Source organism: Grampus griseus (assembly GCF_964374135.1).
Source record: "Grampus griseus genome assembly, chromosome: 10".
Classification (NCBI taxonomy): Eukaryota; Metazoa; Chordata; class Mammalia; order Artiodactyla; family Delphinidae; genus Grampus; species Grampus griseus.
In genome coordinates, this window is record NC_139004.1 from 20,834,870 (window position 1) to 20,853,134 (window position 18,265).

The window sequence follows — 18,265 nt, forward strand, 5'->3', positions numbered from 1 at the left end:
CACGTTACGCATACACCACGTTACGTCACTTCGGCTCCCCCCACCTCCCCGCCGCCCCGGGGTCTCCAGTCAGCTGCAGGCTTCCGCTAGCCGCTTGCGCGCGCGAGATTTCGCACGGCAGCCACCTGCTGATGCGCAGGCTTTGCCCACCCAACTTTTCCCCGCTGGATACTGGAGAGTCCCAACAGTCCATGAGGACGTGCGCAGATTAAAACGGGGAACCGAGCAGTTTGAAGACCGAGAAACAGGGCAGCAGGCCTCCGGTAGTTTTTTTCTCCTCTCTCGACTTTTTCTGAGCTGACGCTTTCCCTCATAACTAATCCCCTGGACACCTTTCTTGCACCACCCCTATTTATTATCAACACATTTCTAGGGCACTTTGTGTGAGGATTAAGTGCGTGTATATGTATGTGTGTGTGAATTTTTATTACTTCCCACTTGAATAACTATATGTGTTTTAAACTTCATCCTGAGATGCACGAGGGGCCTACATTTATTAGGCTACGGTAGAGACAGACCCTACGGCCCACAGTACTTTTAGAGGCTCACGAAAATATTTTAATTTCTTCTAAAATCAGAATTTAAAATAAACTTTTAGGTCGATGAAAACGTTCTGTGTAATACTAATATTTTAGTGTTTATATAATTTTAATAATGTTATTATTTTTCTTATAATTTTTACGGAGGAGAGGGCCCAGGAAGGCAAAAGTGCATAGGGCCCGCAAAACAGAATGCAGCCCTGGGTGCAGTTTGCACACAACCGTCTCCAGTTATTTACTTAAAATTTTTTTTTCTTTTGGCATACACCTAGACACATTTCCAAGTGCTTTCCAGATGTTAACTCCTTTAATACTCGTAACACACCTATGAACTATTGTTATCCCAATTTTATCCAGATAGACTGAGTCGCTTAGAGCTTAAAATAATGTATCCAATGTCATCTAATTAATAAATGGCAAAGGGGATTCTGACCCAAGCAGCTTAGCTCCACGGTCCCTGCTCTAAACCATTGCACTAGAGACATTATCTCTTGGTAACTCTAAGCAATCCGAATCAATCATAGCAGGTAAAATTTAAAGCAAACTAGCCAGGCTACTTTGAGCCCTCTTCTTGCCTTTGCCTACAAAGATTTGAACAAATGCTTAATATAGTTTCTGACAGCTCAAGGTCTGATGATCCTAGCCTCTCTTAGGTTCCCTGCCCCACTGTTTCTTTTTTTTTCTTTTCTTTTTCATGTGTTTTATTTTGTTTCGGAGAATCATCTTCACTATTTTTGCTCATTAACATGAATTTTACAGTGCTTTACCAAAAATACAGTGCTGTTTTGTGGCATAACATTGAATTTTTAGCTTATTTTTGAGTTTATGAACATTTTAGCATATTGAGTCATCACAAAACAAACATAGTATAGTGTATGTCTCTTAATTTGAGTGAATCTTGTTTTGTATCCTCAAATCGTATTTCATAGTTTTATTCATACAGATGTGGAATATTTTTTCCTGGACTTAGAATCCTTAGAAAGTGTTGTTCTGTTGTAAATGATTTCTGGTTTTTCTGTTTCAATTCCAGAAAAGCCATAAATTTTTATGTGGTGCTCATGTAGCAACCAACACTCTTAAGCTCTGTAAGGTCTAATTGTTTGTTCATAGATTTTCATGAATTTTTACAATGACATATTATTGTCAGACAATAAAGATAACATCTTTTCTTGTTGCATCCTTACCCTTCTTACTTGTACTTGTCTCATGATATTGGCCAGACCCTTGGTGCCATGTTGAACAGGAGTAGTACCACCAAACTTTTGTCTTTCTTTTGACTCTGGGAATCATTCTAAAATTACACTATTAAATGTTGTGCTCACTGTAGCTACTCCTTATGAAGTAAGTAGCTACTCCTTATTCTTCTAGTTTGGTAAAAATGTTTATAAAGGCGGAGTGTCGTATTCTAACAAATATTTTCCCAGTACGTATGCAAATGATAACAGTTTTTCTCTATTAATTTCTTACACTGGCAGATTTGATGTTAAACTTTTCCTCCATCCTTGGAATAAACCCTATACGATATACTATTTTTTTTTTAATAATATGGTCTCTTGGTTTCCATTTGCTTGCATTTCAAATAGAGCTTTTAAAAAAAAAAGTGAATTTCATGAGTAAAGTGAGACTATAATTTTCTCTTGTCTCTCTCTTCCTTTCTCCCTTTGTTCTAGGTCTGTGTTGTTCCTGTCCAGTTTAGGTAAGTGTACACAATTGCAAAAGAAAAAAAAGGAGAGCTATTTTTCTATTGAAATGGCTTCTGTAAAATAGGGATTATCAATTACTTAAATTCATTAATAATTAAATTCATTAATTAAATTAAATTAAATTAAATTCATTAATAGCTGTAAAACCCAGTTATGCTTGATATCATTTAGATTGAAGAGTACAGGAGAGTTTTTTTTTTAACTGCCTGTCATATTTCCATAATCATAACTTGTTTATTCAACCCATTACTTAATTTTTTTCTTGAAAATTATCCTTTTCTGTTAAGTTTAATTTTTTGTAAAAGTTATTCATAGCATTCTTGTGGTTCTTTATATCTCTTTTTTGGTAGCTACTTTCCCTTTTCTATTCCTATGATTTATTCACACACACACTCTCTTCTTTTTTCCTCATTAGTTTTTCTAGATGTTTGTCTATTGTTGTAAGGTTTTTCAAAGAACAAGCTTGTGGTTTATGGATTATCTCCATTTTTTTCTTTAATTTTTTTTTTTTTTTTTAAATTTCAGGTCAGGGTTGACATATTTAAAATAATATGTCAATGTGAAAATCCATGAGAATCTATAAACAATGAGATCTAATAAGAGCTCAAGAGGGTTGGTAAATATGTGCACCACATAAAAATTCATGACCTTTCTATATATTAGCAATGACCTATCTGGAATTGAAATAGAACATCATTCACAACAGTATAACACATTTTAAGAATTCTAAGGCTGATTCTTTCTACTTTGATTTATTTTCCTCTTCTTTTTTTAGCTTTTTTTGTTGAACACCTAGTTTGCATATATTTAGTGTTTCTTGTTCCTTAATATATGCATATAATATTATATATTTCCCTTTTAGTACAGCTTCAGATACATCCAACAAATTTTATATGTATTATTCATATTTCTCTCATAATATTACATAATTTCCCTTATGATATTCTAATCCATGGTATTTAGAAGTGCACTTTTAGTTTCCAAGCATATGGGAAGATTGTTTTATTTTTACTATCTTAAAAAAAATATTTTCTATTGCTCTTTAATTAGCTGATAAAAGAGTGCCGTATATATGAAACTGTTTTTTTTGTATCCATTGTGACTTTTTCTAAACTCGGTGTTGAATTTTTGAAATTATTAAATGTGTGCTTTTAAAAATTGGACAATCTCTTTGTGTTAAGTGCAAGAATCACAGATAGATCAAGTTTGTTCATTGTGTTGTCCAAATCTTCTATAACCATACCTGTTTTTCTTTGCTTGTTATGTGAATTTATAAGAGTAGTATAGGAAAGCTTGCCCTACAGCTGTAAACTTGAAGTTCTCTTGCTGATTCTTCCAGTTGTTGCTTATATAGTTAGTGGTTGTGTGGTCAGGTGCATATAAGGTCCTGAATGTTACATCTTATCAGTGGATTTTTATTTTATCATTATGGAATATAGCTCTTTTTTATTTCTAGTTCTATTTTATTATTTTTTAAAATTTAGCCTGGTTTTGATGGTCCCTTGTTCCTTGATTGTATTATTACATTTTTATTTCTTCAAACTTCCAGTAAATAGTTATTTTATAGTCTCGGTAATTTCAATATCTGAAATTCACTGCCCGAGGGAAAGAGAGGGAATCTAAGGCTCTTCTTTGTTTGGATGCCTGACCCTCCACAGTGTCTGTTTTCCTCTTCGATTTGACAACATTTACTATAAGCTTATATTTGGACATTCCAAGTTCCTGGTAGAATGCCTGGCACGTAACAGATGCTAAATAATTACTGAATAAATAAATCACAATCAATCTGTGTACAGTATATCTAGAGAACTTGGGTTCACGATGCTTCCTTCCTGAAGGGGTTTATGTTTGCCTTCACAAGTCACTAGGAGGCGCTATGAACCTAGGTTACTAATTTCAGGAAGCTTTCACTGAAACACGGCGGGGGGGGGGGCGGGGGGCGGAAGGTTGGGGAGCCTGAGGAATGTTAGGAAAAAATGTCAAATTCAGGGAGGACACCTCTCTGCAGAAAGGAAAGATGGTACTGAAAGAACTAAGAAGCCGGTTTCAGACAAAGATGATGATGATGGTGGTAATAATAAAAATAAAGTTAAAATAAATGTGTTAAACACCGGATTCTTAATTTTTAGTAAGTTTTTGGGTTTTTTGTTTGTTTTATCATTTCAGTAGTTAGACTGAAGAACTATTTCTGACCCTCATTTGTGGCTAAACTGGATGTGATTTTCTCCTTTCCAATTCGAAGGTTTTTAGCCCTATAGGCTATGAAATTCTTTTCTTTCTTATCTCCCTTCAAGTGATGTAATTTTATTTCCCTGCCCTTTGTTTTTACGCTGTATTTCTGCATTTTCTGTACAGTGGGAAACACTGTACTCGGATTTGTCTGGATCACCGCCTATTTTTTTCTCAGTTCTTCCTTTCCCTCTCACTGGATTCAAATGTAAGGATACAGCTTTTCCAGGAGCTGTAAACGGGCCTTGCAAATCAGAGACTAACCGTGCCACGAGCTTTGCCTCCTTGATATTTCAAAACACTGGAGAGAGTTACTTTTAGTTTTTAAAATTAACAAACTATTCTGAATTGTTATAAACGAATCAGAACTCATTATAAAATAGGTTAACTAGATTAAAGAAGGTGGCCTGATTGCTGGAAAACTCTCAGGATATGACCAGTGAGACAGTATATCTGGAATGATTTATTTGCGTGCAGACCTCAAGACGAACGAATCAGCAGTTGCATAACTAAGTCTTCATTTGCATAACGTTGTCTACAAATAAGCAGGATCCGGTGGAACGGACACCGTTTTCTTTTCTTTTAGAAGACATCGACGGTACAATGCCTGAACTAGTGAAGTCTCTGGCCCCAAAGAAGGGCTCCAAGAAGGCGGTGACCGAGGGCCAGGAAAGAGATGGGAAGAAGCGCAAGTGTAGCCGTAAGGAGAGCTACTCCGTGTACGTGTACAAGGTGCTGAATCAGGGCCACCCAGACCCTGGCATCTGGTGCAAGGCCATGGGCATCATGAACTCGTTCGGCAGTGACATCTTGGAGTGCATCGCGGGAGAAGCGTCGCGCCTGGCGCATTACAACAAGCGCTCGCCCATCACTTCCAGGGAGATCCAGACGGCCGTATGTCTGCTGCTGCCCGGGGAGCTGGCCAAGCACGCTGTGTCCGGGGGTACCAAGGCTGTCACCAAGTATACCAGCTCCAAGTAAATGTTTATAGCCACTTTTCAGAGCCATTTCACATTTTCACAATCAGAGCTGCGCACTAGCTTGTGCGGTTTCGTGAACTCTGGGATTTAAATTAGTGTCAGGGGTAACGCTTAGCAAAGTACTTAAAAAGCAAGAGATCCTCGGGTGGCAAATCTACTGTATATGGTTTCTGACAACTGTTCCGCGTACGAGGGTTCCCAACGGCTAAAGTGAACGTGCACTGAAACCACTTAGTGCTAACCCCAATCCTTGGAGCTCTAGGTCACCTTTATAAAATTTGTACAGGGTGCTCTCTGGGCTGGAATCGGTGCTTTGTGAAGCTCTGGTCTTGGTTTTATGTAAAGCGTCAGGCTGTAACGTCCAGGAGACCACAGTTATGTTTGAAAATCCCACCGTCTAAAACCGGAACTTTCTTAGTATGACTTTGGAGGGTCTTCCGCCTAGGTTCATTTGTGTGGATCTAATTCCTTTTCCTCACACTCCCTCACCCCCAGCCCTTTGCCTAGGGCTTTCAAGTCCTGGCTGAACATTTTATCTAAGATTCTTTACAAGCATATTATGTTGAGTGGCTGCAGCTCTCCAGTAAGGGGAAAATAGTTACTAACTTTTTATTTTCTTTTATCTCTTTCCTGGTCATTAGATTTTTGTTTGAAGAATGCAGTCTTCTCCCCACTCTCCTGACTCGTTTTACAAACTAGACCTGTAAAATTCACAGAATTCTGTATTCAGCCGCCTGTCTTCTCACTAGAGTAGCCGCATAATATAAAGATTGGCTCTGCCGCCTCCAATCTGTCCTTTTCTGTCCCTGGTGAGCTCCCTTCTGAGCCCATCGCCCTATCCTGCCTCCATATCTCCTCCCTCTGCTCGGTTCAGAAACTGTGGAGGGATCCTGGCAAGGAAGAAGAGAGAGACCCAGGGTCGGCTCAGAACGCAGAGAGGAAGAACTGTGGAAGTAGAGATGCTTTTTAATGTTGTGAGCTGAACACTGAGGTTTGGAAGCCTACGGTTTGTGATTGCATAGTGCCCAAGAGATTAAACCCCGGGAAATAAAGAGCAGGGCTCTTCCCTCATTTGTCCGGAAACTGCAAGGTAGAGGTGTCCTTCAGGAAGTCAGGAGAAAAAGGTTCAGTTGAGGGTACTTCACCCATAAATGGAAATGCCAAATCCACCCAAGCATTGCTATCAGTGTCCTTGAGAAACACTCCTAGCCAGCCTCCAGGGCCAGTCTATCTGGTCTCCATTTTATTGTCTCAAAAAGGTAGATAATAAAATAAGCACGAAGATACAAACAAGTCTTTATTTTCAGGTTACTGAATTACAATTCGACTGTTTCTGATCACCTTGACTTTAGTGTGAGGTAATTCTGAAACTCCTCTGTTCATAGGGTATTTAGTTTCCATTCCAGAGTCACTGTGAGGGCTTTTTGTTTTTTACCTGCTCACAGCCTTTGGATAATCACCCACCTCACAAAAATCAAAAATCTGTGCTATGGCCCCAAGCCCTGAAAAGTCTGGCCCTCACCTAACTCTCCAACCCAACCTCAGAGGATTCTTTTTCTCCCTTTTGTTTTGTGTTGCTTCATTGTTTTTTGGTTGTTTGTTTTTTTTCCAGACCTTTGCCGTTTTTCTCTGTCTGAAGTGCCCCTGATTCCACATCCATCCCCAGCACACACACAGTTTATTGATCAACAACTTCAATTTCAGCTTAATCATTATTATATCCTTGGGGAAGTTGGCCTCCATTGTTAAAGGCTCTCACAGTCACAAACAACTGGATGTATACCCAGGCCCCCAAATTAATCATTACTAAGAGGACATGGGACCCTTAGGATTGATGTGGTTGAATCAGAACCCCATTCCTGAGGCTAAGAGAGGGACTCTGCCTTCCCTGGAGCACAAGACAGGGAGGAAAGGGACACCTCAACAAAATTAAGTCCGTATTAGAAAGGAAGAGGGCAAATGACTTTGGGCAAGGCACTTGCACTGCCTGATGTAAGGGGCCTTCTAGGCAGACAGAAGGAGCACCCACCAAGTTCATTCATATTCAAGTGCCAAGCACTAAATTATGTACTGAGGACATAAAGCACTTGAGTGTGCATCAGAATCACCCAGAGGGCTTGTTAAAGGACAGATTGCTGGTCCCATTCCCAAGTTTCTGGTTCATTAGCTCTGGGAGAGATCTGAGAACTCGGCTTACTAAAAAGTGCCCAGCAGATATGGTGCTGCTTGTTTGGTAGGAGGCTTTGAGAACATCTAATATATGGTGAAGAACAAGCTACCAAAGCCCCTGCCCACATGAGCTTCCTGGTGGCAAAGATAATTGTATGATAGAAGAAGGTGAAGGGTGTAGATTCCACATTGTTTGTAGACGCCAAACAATGAAGTTTAAATTTATTTTGCAGATGACAAAAATTTATAGAAAGCTTCTGAGCAGGGACTGACATAATTGGCTCCAGTGTTAGGAAGGTGTCTCTAATGGCAGTAGAGAAGCGATTCCATTCAGTATTTTGTCAAATATTGATTGGATTTCCTCTGTGAGAGGCCTTAGTTACAGTGGTGAGACAGACAGGCTGATCTTCTGGGGCTGATATCCAAGTGGGAGGAGAGAGATAATCAACACATTGATAACTCAGCAAGATATTTCAAATAGAAGTTCTGAGGCCTGTGAAATTATTTGAAATAAAACCAGGTGCTGTGATAGTAAGTACGTGATGCTTTAGATAAGGGAACCCACAACCCAGGGAATAAAAGTTCCAGGCCAAGGCAGGGAGGAGTTTGTGCTCAAGGAATATAAGGTCTGTATGCTAGGAGATTAGTAACGTAAAGGGGTAAAAATGAGGCTGGGGATTAAACAGGTACCTGAACATGTTGGACCTTATAGGCCAAAAGAAGGGACCCAGATTCTTATTGTGTCATGGGAAACTCTTAGAATTTTTAATAACTCTAGCCACTATGGGGAGAATGAATTTTATGGGATCAAAAGTAGAAAGAAGCAGGGAATAAAATTGAAAGCTTATTGCAATAATTCTGGTGAAATTATTAGAATTAGATTTAGGAGGAGAAAGTCAAAAGGATTTATTGAAGAGTTAGGTTTTATGGGTGAAGAATCAAGTAGCTAACATTTGTTAGCCCTTTATATGTTTAGGAAACTATGCCAAGCTCTTTAGAAACATAAACTCACTTCATCTGCTCAACATACACATTATCTAGATGCAACTTTTCTCTCCTTTTAATTGAGCAAAGTGTGGGGCTGGTGTTAGACCCAAGGCAGTGTGGCTCCAGAGGTTCTGTGCTTATCTACTTCCCTGCAGTGCTAATAAAGTTCTTGGATAATCACGAATTCTAGGAGAGGATGAGTTTTCTGAGACTGGAACATGACAATTTTTAAATCCCCTTAGCAACTCCATTGTAGATGTCAAGTGAGTAGTTGTATATGTGAGTCTGGAATTCAAAGGCAAATGGGGACTGGGCATAGAAATTTTTGGAAATTTTGGAAATAGATATTTTAATGTTGTCAGCATGGCATGAGATTGGAGATTACCCATGGAGGAAGAATAAAGAAGTGAGTTTATCCTGGAGGCATTCCAAACTTTAGAGAAAAAGAGACAGCAAAAGATTCTAAAGAGTGACAAGTGAGTTTGGGAGAAAATCAGGAGAGCAGAGTCAAAAAAGTCAAGAAGATAATGTATTTCACCAAGGAGGACATGACCAAGTTGGTGTGATGTCTAGAAGGCTAAGAACAAACATGAGCTTTAATAGAGATCCCTGGGATCTCTCTAGTTAATAGAGATCCCTGGGAACTCGGGTTATGGGACTGAAGGGAGGCCCAGACACCATCTGGGACAACTTCAGTACTCAATTAATACTTCTTTCCTAGGAACAGCTCCACTCAGGGCTGAGCGCCATGTGTGGCCATTATGTTTTTACCCTCTGTCTTGGGCCATCATATTTGATCGATGCAGGCATCTGCCCAGCTGGATCAATCAGATTTGTTTTTCTAGAAATTAGGAAAAGGACCTGAAGAAAAAGACAGGACCGAGTATTCACTAATTGCTTAAGTGTGGTCAGCAAACTTAACTTTCAAGAGAATTTTTTTTTTGTTTAAATAATCTGGAATTGGTTTTTTTTTATGTTTACATCCAAAAGAACTTCCATTAATGCACTTGCAACTTCTTAAGAATATATGTAAACTATATTTGTCAAACATATGCATAAACACATAATCCTATGTTTTCACTCAGTCCTCACGAAAATATGAATTTTCGCCTACATTACAGATAAGGGAACAGTGGTTAGTAATTTGCCACAGACCACAAAGATAGAAAATGGTAATTCAGGACTTCAAGTGTATGTCTTCATGGTTCAAAATGCCACTTTCTTTTTCTCTGGGCCTCTGAGAAATGTCATGAGAAATAAGAATGCTTATAATAGCAATAATAATAGCCCAAACATGGAGCATTAACCATGTGCCATGCACTGGCCAAAATGCTTAACAAATATTTAATGTTATTCACCCCCAAACATGTAAGATAGGAACTACTGTTATCTCCATTTATGAGGAAACAGAGGCATAGAGCGGTTGGTTAAGACACAGAGACAAAGAATAAGCATCCCTCTGTACAAGCTTTCCAGCTCCTTTTTATCTCTGAAAAGGGGTATTGGGAATGTTTCTTGTAAACTTAATAAATGATTTATTCAATGACATAGACCCTGTTGAATATATTTATCAAGACTAGCATGGAAGACAAGTTCAAAAGGCCTTAAGAAGAAATTCATGGACTTCCTCCTTAATCAGGCTAAAAAATAAACACCCCACTGTTTTTATTTACTTTTAAATCTCATGAGATACAGTCATTTTGGGCCTTCAGGCCTCTGAGAATCAAAATTTTTCCAAATGGGCTATCTTGCATTCTGAGTTATGAAGTGTTAAGACCTGATCTAACTTCTCGAGAGTATATAGGTCTATTGCACATAGTGAATAAATGGTGACAAATTTACTCTTTTTCAATGTGTTCTTTATGCATTTTGTCTGTCCTTTCCTCTCTAGCCTTAAATTTTGGATCTTTACACCTCAGACTCTAAAATCCTAGACTCCAAGCTGTTGACAGGAATCCATGGAGCTCTGGGAATTCCTTTATGAGCCCCATGAAATATCTATCTATGTCCAATATGTGTACTTTTTACCAGTTTCTCAAAGGAGCTTCTGATCCACATGTTAAGAACTACTCTCCTCGGGGAAACAGTACTCTGAAATATCCAGATTACAACTGCTTAAGACATATGGATAGCCCACCCACCCATCTCTAACATGTAATGAGCCCCTATTCTGTGTTCTGTCTAGCATGGAACACAGAGGAAGAGATGTCAAGGAGAGAGGCTCACTTGGCATTAGCTTTCTTTGAAAGAGCTTTCTGGCCAATGGAAGGACAGTCATACTGGTAAATAAGTTGAGAAAACCGTATTTGGTATGATAAAGTTAAGTTGCTGTAACAGAGACTCAAAAATAAGTTAGCTTAAAGACAGTCTTGTTCATGGAACAGACACACTGATTAGTCCAGCTCTGTGAGGCAGCTCTGCCCCTCCTGATCAATCAGGAACTCTTGTTCCTTACAAGTCATTGTTCTGCCACCCCTAGAGCCCGATGGTCTCTGCTGGGTCAAACAAGATCAGCACCTTCATAGCTGGCAGGAAGAGGAAAGGTTTTAAAGCCTGGGAGTGTCTTCTACTTACACTCCAAAAAGAGCACTTAGTCACATACTCCCGTCTGCTCCTAGACAAGCCAGGAATGTTATCTCACACTAGGGAGCCACCTGTCCAGCTATACCTTATTATAATACAGTGAACCACTTTCACTGGAAAGAAATACCAGTTGTATCACAATAAACCAAGATGTTTTCACAGAATAAAGCCCATTCTGAGGACACCAAAGAATACAGTGGCATGCTGACAATCCTGAGACGGTAGAAAGTTTACAGTAGGTAAGAAAAGGAAATGGGTAACCCACTTGAGAACTGCTCATTTTGCCTCATTTCCTGATGTGAAGAGAACAAGGTGGGATTTGACTCAGGAAGACCTGGATTTGAAAGGCCCAGTCCAGCACTTTTTGTCAGGATATGTGTTATGCAACTCTCTTCTATAATTTAAGGTATATGTGCTTGTAATCAAGTCTAAGAATATTCAAGATAAAGAATCAACATAATAAGTTGGTAAACATAAACCTGTATATTTATATCAAGCATTTATATCAACCTTAATAAAAGCTGCTTTTGGATTGAGAAACCAGTAGCTTTGGACATGGGAAGACAGCTCAGAGAAGCAGAGACAAGTTGTCCTGTCTCCATTCCACTTTTAAACAAGAGGAAACCCCAAGTACTCTTTTATTTTACTTAAGTATAGTTGATTCACAATGTTAATTTCCAAGTACTCTTATTGTTTCTCTGGTAGAACTTGACTGCCTTCGACATATTTTATGTTGATTGATCATCCCCCTTTCTCCTCCATTTATCATGTGATATCCAAGAAGGCAGACTGTTTTAATGTCTTCAGCCCACAGAAGTGTCTACTTCCATTTTCCTAGCATCAGGGTTTACCTCTTACCTCTTCTGTGATGTTCTCCACCTTTTTTCACTGACAGTTGTGCAAAATGTCACCTGCAGTTTACTGTCCTGTTGGTCTCCTAGCTACACTAAATACATTGAATATACAGTTCGACCTGAGGTTATGGACCAGCTTTAGCGACCTATCTGAAACATACAAAAAGAATCAGATAAAATCAACTTAAATTTACAGATTGTAAACAGTACTTGACCCAAACATCTTAACAAAATATTAGAACAGAAAGCGCAAAACTCTTTTGAGTGAAAGAATAGGTGGCCCTGAAAAGGGCCTTTGGTTTTAGTAGGCTCAGGGAGATAGCCAACAGGAGTTCAGCCACCAAAGCCATAAAGAGTGCGGCCCTGCCGCTTGAGCGCGTAGACCACGTCCATGGCGGTGACAGTCTTGCGCTTGGCGTGCTCGGTGTAGGTTACAGCGTCCCGGATCACGTTCTCCAAAAACACTTTCAACACCCCACGGGTCTCCTCGTAGATAAGACCAGAGATACGCTTGACGCCACCACGTCGGGCTAAGCGACGGATAGCAGGCTTAGTGATGCCCTGGATGTTATCTCGCAGAACTTTGCGGTGGCGCTTGGCGCCACCCTTCCCCAGCCCCTTTCCACCTTTACCACGCCCAGACATCCCGAAAGTACAGCGATCACACCCGCAGCGAAGTGATCTCCACAGCGCCACTTAGGAGTTTTATAGTAATGTGACGGACCTGTTTGAAAACTGCAAGAGCAGGGGCGGTGACCACATTCAGTTCCCACCCTTCGCTTATTTGTCCCTTGCTCAGAGCTGTAGCAACTATGAGGGGCGCCTGAAGCGACAGTGGATCCTGGAGTTGGGATTTAATAAATGCTCCTATATATGGATACGTGTGTTTGTGCATCCGTACAATACGGGCAGCCGTTAAGTGGGGCAACAGATCATACACTTTCCACAAAGAAGCCTGATACTTGTTCTTCAGTCTTTCCAAAATATGAAATAATCAGAACATGCTGTTGTCCCTTATAAAATGCTTTAAATATGGTTTTAAATAAATCATATCTTTATTGTTTAAGCTTCCATTGGTTTTGTCCATTTATGTTTGGTTAACTAAGCAGAGCTCTTTGGTATGCAGGCTGGATGACCCCACAGAGGGAACTAAAAATATAAGAAGGTTACACGTTTAAGAGGTCAAGTCAGGTTAAAAATCACTGAGCGCTACACTGGAGGTTTATAAATATGTATATCCCAAAGTGATAAAAAAAAAAACCTTGTTCTGCTGTAAGTCTAAGATTTATGGTTTGATTATATATTTAATTGTGGACAGTTTGTATCTGGCATTGTATCTGTCACCGCATTCTATTTCTGCAACCAGGTGGCATTACAGTGGCCAGTCAAGCTCTGGAGACAGCCTTCTCTACGTACTAGCTTGTGACCTTGGGCAGCTTACACTCAGTTCTTTTCCTTTTATCGATAAATGTATAAGAAAGTGTAAATTATAGAGCACTTGAATTTAAAAGAGATAATCCAAATTTCTTAAAATAATATCTGTAAATAAGTAATCACTCAGCATTATTTATTATGACATATTATAGTATCATGTCTGCTCCCAACTCCTCCACTCAAGATTCACTCCTCTAAAGTGAAAGTCTAAGTGATTATCTAATTTACTAAAACCTTCTTTTTGAGGACTCCTCAAAATAATAAATACCTAAAGATTTAATTTATGGTTAATTCCCTTGAGTTCCAGCTGACTTGGATAGCCTTGGCTTTTTCTCCATGGTCTGTGAAGAGGCCCAAGTTCGTCAAAGCAGTTCTATGAGTTTACACTGCACAGAAACAAATTCCAGAATGGCATTCTTAACCTGGGCTATATAGATGGATTCAGAGCATCTGGAAACTTGTATTGAGCAAAACCTCTCTCTTTGTCTTTACTTTATACTCCAAGTGAACCTTAGCATTTCCTCCACTTGTGAATGCAGGCAACAAACAGTGTGAGTGGCAGGACCTGTGCTATATTCATAACCATGTTGCAGTTGCAGCCGTCAATATCTCAATCTCTAATATTGTTTAAATATATTACACCTTCTAAACTGTAGTAATTCTTGGTCATATGGGTAATCTTGTTATTTAATGTATTAATAAAGAAACACATGTGAATACTTCACCAATTTGGATTTTTGATAAATTTGATAATGGTATTTTAATACAACTGTTTTCCTTTGTAATCCTATGTATATTATCTTAAGCACTGAAAAGCATTATTCTGGGAAGGGACTCATAAGGTTTATCAGAAATACAAAGAAGTCCATGGCTGCTTCAAAATAAACCTATGTTAAAGACAAACAGTCAGGCCTGAAGAAGAAAATCAAAGCACTTTCTACCATCAATCTATTTCCTACTGAACATAACGCGTAACCTATAATGTGTTTCCTATAAACCTATATCCTTGCTTAAATAAGAAATGTAGTAATGAATATAAATGCTTTTCAATTTCCCTCTCTTAAGGGAATTCTATATAAGTATGTGTGGGAGTATTGTGCATGTGTATATTCCTTAATTCTTTCACTTGGATACTTTGCCAAAGTTTATCTTCCAAAGCATGACAGAACCCTGAACCCAAGAGCTTGTGAACATTTTAATAACTGATCCTTCCTAATAAAGTCAATGTAAATAAGTGAATCTTTAAAGCCCCATAAAGCGGTCCAACTCTATTTTATGTACCTGGACCTCCTCTGCCATCAGCTAGTGCAACACAAGCCCAACTACCAGGTCAAGAGGATCATTGATTATTGCTTTTGCTATTTTCCTACATAAATTCTGAATGCTTAAAGCCCCCAAATTAACTAACCCTCTAAATAGTCACAAAAAGCTATGATAAAACTTTTCCAAACTAAATAATGACTTTTCTTATCAGATATTGCTGTTATTCCAAGCAGCCTTTACCACAGTTCTTGTACAGAAATCCTGAAAGAGCCTGTGTTATTTCTCCTCATATGAAACAGATTTTCCAGGTAAATGTCAATGAGAATCAAGCAGTTGTTGAAGGCATGAAAAGCCAAGAATGTATAGAATGTCACTTGAGAGCAAGGATTGAAGACACAAAGAGAAGAATTTATATTTTAAAGGAAACTCAAAAAGTTGTCTCTCTGACCTGTGAATCTGTAGGAGTGTCGGGATTTTGAAAAAGGCTGAGACCAAAGTGATAAAAACTGGAAGAAGGAACTGTAAAGGTCTCAAAGCTTGAGCTGTCCCGATTCATTGTAGAATATAACTGGTGTGGTTCCTCCACAGGAGATTTTTAATTTTTTGCTTTCCTGAATTGTAACAAACACAACTCCGAGACAGAGCTGAGACTAGGTTGCTTTCAAGCTGGAAGCCAGCTGGGAACCAATCAGCGCGCAGTGGCGCTGTGTGTATATATAACACACACATTCTCGGTCTGGGTACTCAACTCTGAGTCTTTAATTTTTTACTGTTAGGCATCCACACCAACAACCATGTCTGAATCCGTACCTGCTGCGCCTCCTGTTACTTCTGGGGAAAAGACGCCTGTGAAGAAGAAGGCTCGCAAGTCTGCTGGTGCCGTGAAGCGCAAGGCGTCCAGGCCCCCGGTATCCGAGCTCATCATCAAGGCTGTCGGCGATTCCAAGGAGCGCAGCGGCGTGTCCCTGGCTGCGCTCAAGAAGGCGCTGGCAGCTGGCGGCTACGACGTGGAGAAGAACAACAGTCGGATCAAGCTGGGTCTCAAGAGCCTGGTGAGTAAGGGCACCCTGGTGCAGACCAAGGGCACTGGCGCCTCGGGCTCTTTCAAGCTCAACAAGAAGTCGGCCACCGGGGAAGCCAAGCCCAAAGCCAAGAAAGCGAGCGCGACCAACCCCAAGAAGGCTACTGGGGCAAAGAAGCCCAAGAAGGCCACAGGCGCTGCCAGTCCGAAAAAAACCGCTAAGCAGACCCCGAAGGCAAAGAAACCATTAGCAGGTACCGGGGCCAAGAAAGTGGTCAAGAGCCCGAAAAAGGTGAAGACAGCCAAACCGAAGATGGCCAAGAGTCCAGCCAAGGCCAGAATTCATAAGCACAAGGTAGCCAAGCTTAAAGCGGTCAAGCCAAAAAAGGCGACCCCCAAAAAGAAGTAAGAAAAAAAGACTTGAGTACCTTAAAGGCTCTTTTCAGAGCCACCCAATTAATCTTAAAGAACTTGTAACACCATTTTTGCCAGAGGCGGAGGTTGGGAGGAGCGGTTTTATTTCCTCGCTCGGAATGGAGGTCCCAGTGCACAGGAATCTTTCACAGAAAAGGTGGTTGGCTCTGAAAAGAGCCTTTGGGTTTTAAGTTGGCACTTGTCGGCATTAATAATTTATGCTCTCTCGCCGCGGATGCGGCGGGCAAGCTGGATGTCCTTGGGCATGATGGTGACACGCTTGGCGTGGATGGCACACAGGTTGGTGTCCTCGAAGAGCCCCACCAGGTAGGCCTCGCACGCCTCCTGCAGCGCCATCACGGCCGAGCTCTGGAAGCGCAGGTCGGTCTTGAAGTCCTGCGCGATCTCGCGCACCAGGCGCTGGAACGGCAGCTTGCGGATCAGCAGCTCCGTGGACTTCTGGTAGCGGCGGATCTCGCGCAGGGCCACCGTGCCGGGCCGGTAGCGGTGCGGCTTCTTCACGCCGCCCGTGGCCGGCGCGCTCTTGCGGGCCGCCTTGGTGGCCAGCTGCTTGCGCGGCGCCTTGCCGCCGGTGGACTTGCGAGCGGTCTGCTTTGTACGAGCCATGACAGATTTCCCGAAAGCAGCTAGCTGGTGGAAAAATGAAAGCCTGCCGCCCACCCCCCCCCCCCACTGGTGTATATAAAGAGTTCCATTCTGATTGGACAAGGCATTTGTTCCTTGCGGCTCGCAGTGAAGGTATTGGTAGAGAGGTTCACTCTCCGACATCAGCCTCCCTTTGAATGGCTGTTTTCAACCCTTTCTCACCTTTATCTTCCTTATGCTGTTTCTTTACAATGTTCTTTGGCTTTTCTCCGCAGAACTTAACACAAATTATTACAATGCTTAATCTTGTTTGCAGAATAAAATTTTTAAACTTTGGTACCTGAAACTGGCTTTCTTTTGATCAACTTTTTGAAAAGGCGTGTTGGATGTGATTGGCCAAGAGATTTTTATACCCTCATTCAAATGTAGTAAGGCTAATTTTACGTCAATTTCTTGTTTTCTCTTTTTAAACTCTTAGAGGTTTTTTAAAATAACAAAATACTTTCCTTTTATTTCCCCTTTTATATTACAGGTAAGTCGTGTTTTGATAGATTATATTATCTATGAATTTCATTTCAGGATAGTAAAGGGGGTAGTTACAGTATTTGTTATAGAAAAAGAGTGTTGGGTCTGATAGAATTGAGAACCATCAGTTTAGGGGTCCAGAGATCATATGAAAGCAGAACTCCAGCCCCCTGAATACATCCTCCTCTACCTTCCCCATAAGACTTAACGTGGCTTGCCCTTAAGTCTTATGATGAGCTCTTGCACTGCATTCCAAGCTATCATGCACCAGTGTCAGTTTTCTGGCTTGGGGTAAGAGCTGTGGCCACAGGTGGAGAAAGGAATCTCTACTATTAAGATGCATTGTGTTTTAAAGATATATGTAAGTTTCAGATTTTACAAAAACTAAAGAATTTACACCTATATACCTTGTGATCTTATCATATGTCTGAGGGTTCTTTAGGGCCATATTCAAAAAGAGAGGGAGGGGAGACAGGAAAGGAGAAAGAAATAAAACTTTTTGGAAACTATTATTATTATTTACTATTAAGGAATCTACTTGTATGACTACCATGAATCCCAGACTGGGTTAACAGTGAAAAGTTCTGGAGGTAACTACACCCCACTCTGGACAGAAGACTGTGGTTATAACCACAGTCTTCTCTCTCTACCTCAAATGAAAGCCCAGCTGCATGAGTCCTCCATCTCTGAAGTCCTCTTCATGGAAGATGCCAAAGCCAGCTGTGTGAGAGGTTTTATCAGAGGAGAGGACGACTTTGTCCTCCCAGAAGACAAACCCTCTGCTTTCTGAGGCAGGTAGCAACCCCAAACCTGCGCAGGCCTCAATTCTTGGAGATTTTCGGAATGCACTAAAACCATTAACTCTGATTAATTTCATGCTTGCTATTATATTAACAAATGTTTACTTTTCACTAACTATAACATTCTCACATAAAAACACCCCACTACGTTTCACAAT

The 18,265-nt window shown here is 40.4% G+C and overlaps 4 protein-coding genes across 4 annotated transcripts; 2 read left to right on the forward strand and 2 right to left on the reverse strand.

Moving 5' to 3' along the window:
* Positions 1–107: 107 nt before the first annotated feature.
* On the forward strand, positions 108–5,452 carry LOC309828710 (histone H2B type 1-L-like; the record flags this gene model as incomplete). The annotated part of the gene is made up of 3 exons (XM_082664226.1): positions 108–263; positions 2,210–2,235; positions 5,058–5,452. The coding sequence occupies exon 3, from the start codon at positions 5,075–5,077 to the stop codon at positions 5,450–5,452; it is 378 nt and encodes a 125-aa protein (XP_082520352.1). The 5' UTR covers positions 108–263; positions 2,210–2,235; positions 5,058–5,074.
* Positions 5,453–12,377: 6,925 nt separating this feature from the next.
* LOC309828589 (histone H4) lies at positions 12,378–12,689 on the reverse strand (the record flags this gene model as incomplete). The annotated part of the gene is made up of 1 exon (XM_082664029.1): positions 12,378–12,689. The coding sequence occupies one exon, from the start codon at positions 12,687–12,689 to the stop codon at positions 12,378–12,380; it is 312 nt and encodes a 103-aa protein (XP_082520155.1).
* A 2,846-nt stretch (positions 12,690–15,535) lies between these two features.
* Positions 15,536–16,171, forward strand: LOC309829106 (histone H1.3-like; the record flags this gene model as incomplete). The annotated part of the gene is made up of 1 exon (XM_082664801.1): positions 15,536–16,171. The coding sequence occupies one exon, from the start codon at positions 15,536–15,538 to the stop codon at positions 16,169–16,171; it is 636 nt and encodes a 211-aa protein (XP_082520927.1).
* A 221-nt stretch (positions 16,172–16,392) lies between these two features.
* Positions 16,393–16,809, reverse strand: LOC309828617 (histone H3.1; the record flags this gene model as incomplete). The annotated part of the gene is made up of 1 exon (XM_082664065.1): positions 16,393–16,809. Exon 1 carries the CDS (start codon positions 16,801–16,803, stop codon positions 16,393–16,395), a length of 411 nt encoding a protein of 136 aa, XP_082520191.1. The 5' UTR covers positions 16,804–16,809.
* Between the last annotated feature and the right edge of the window lie 1,456 nt (positions 16,810–18,265).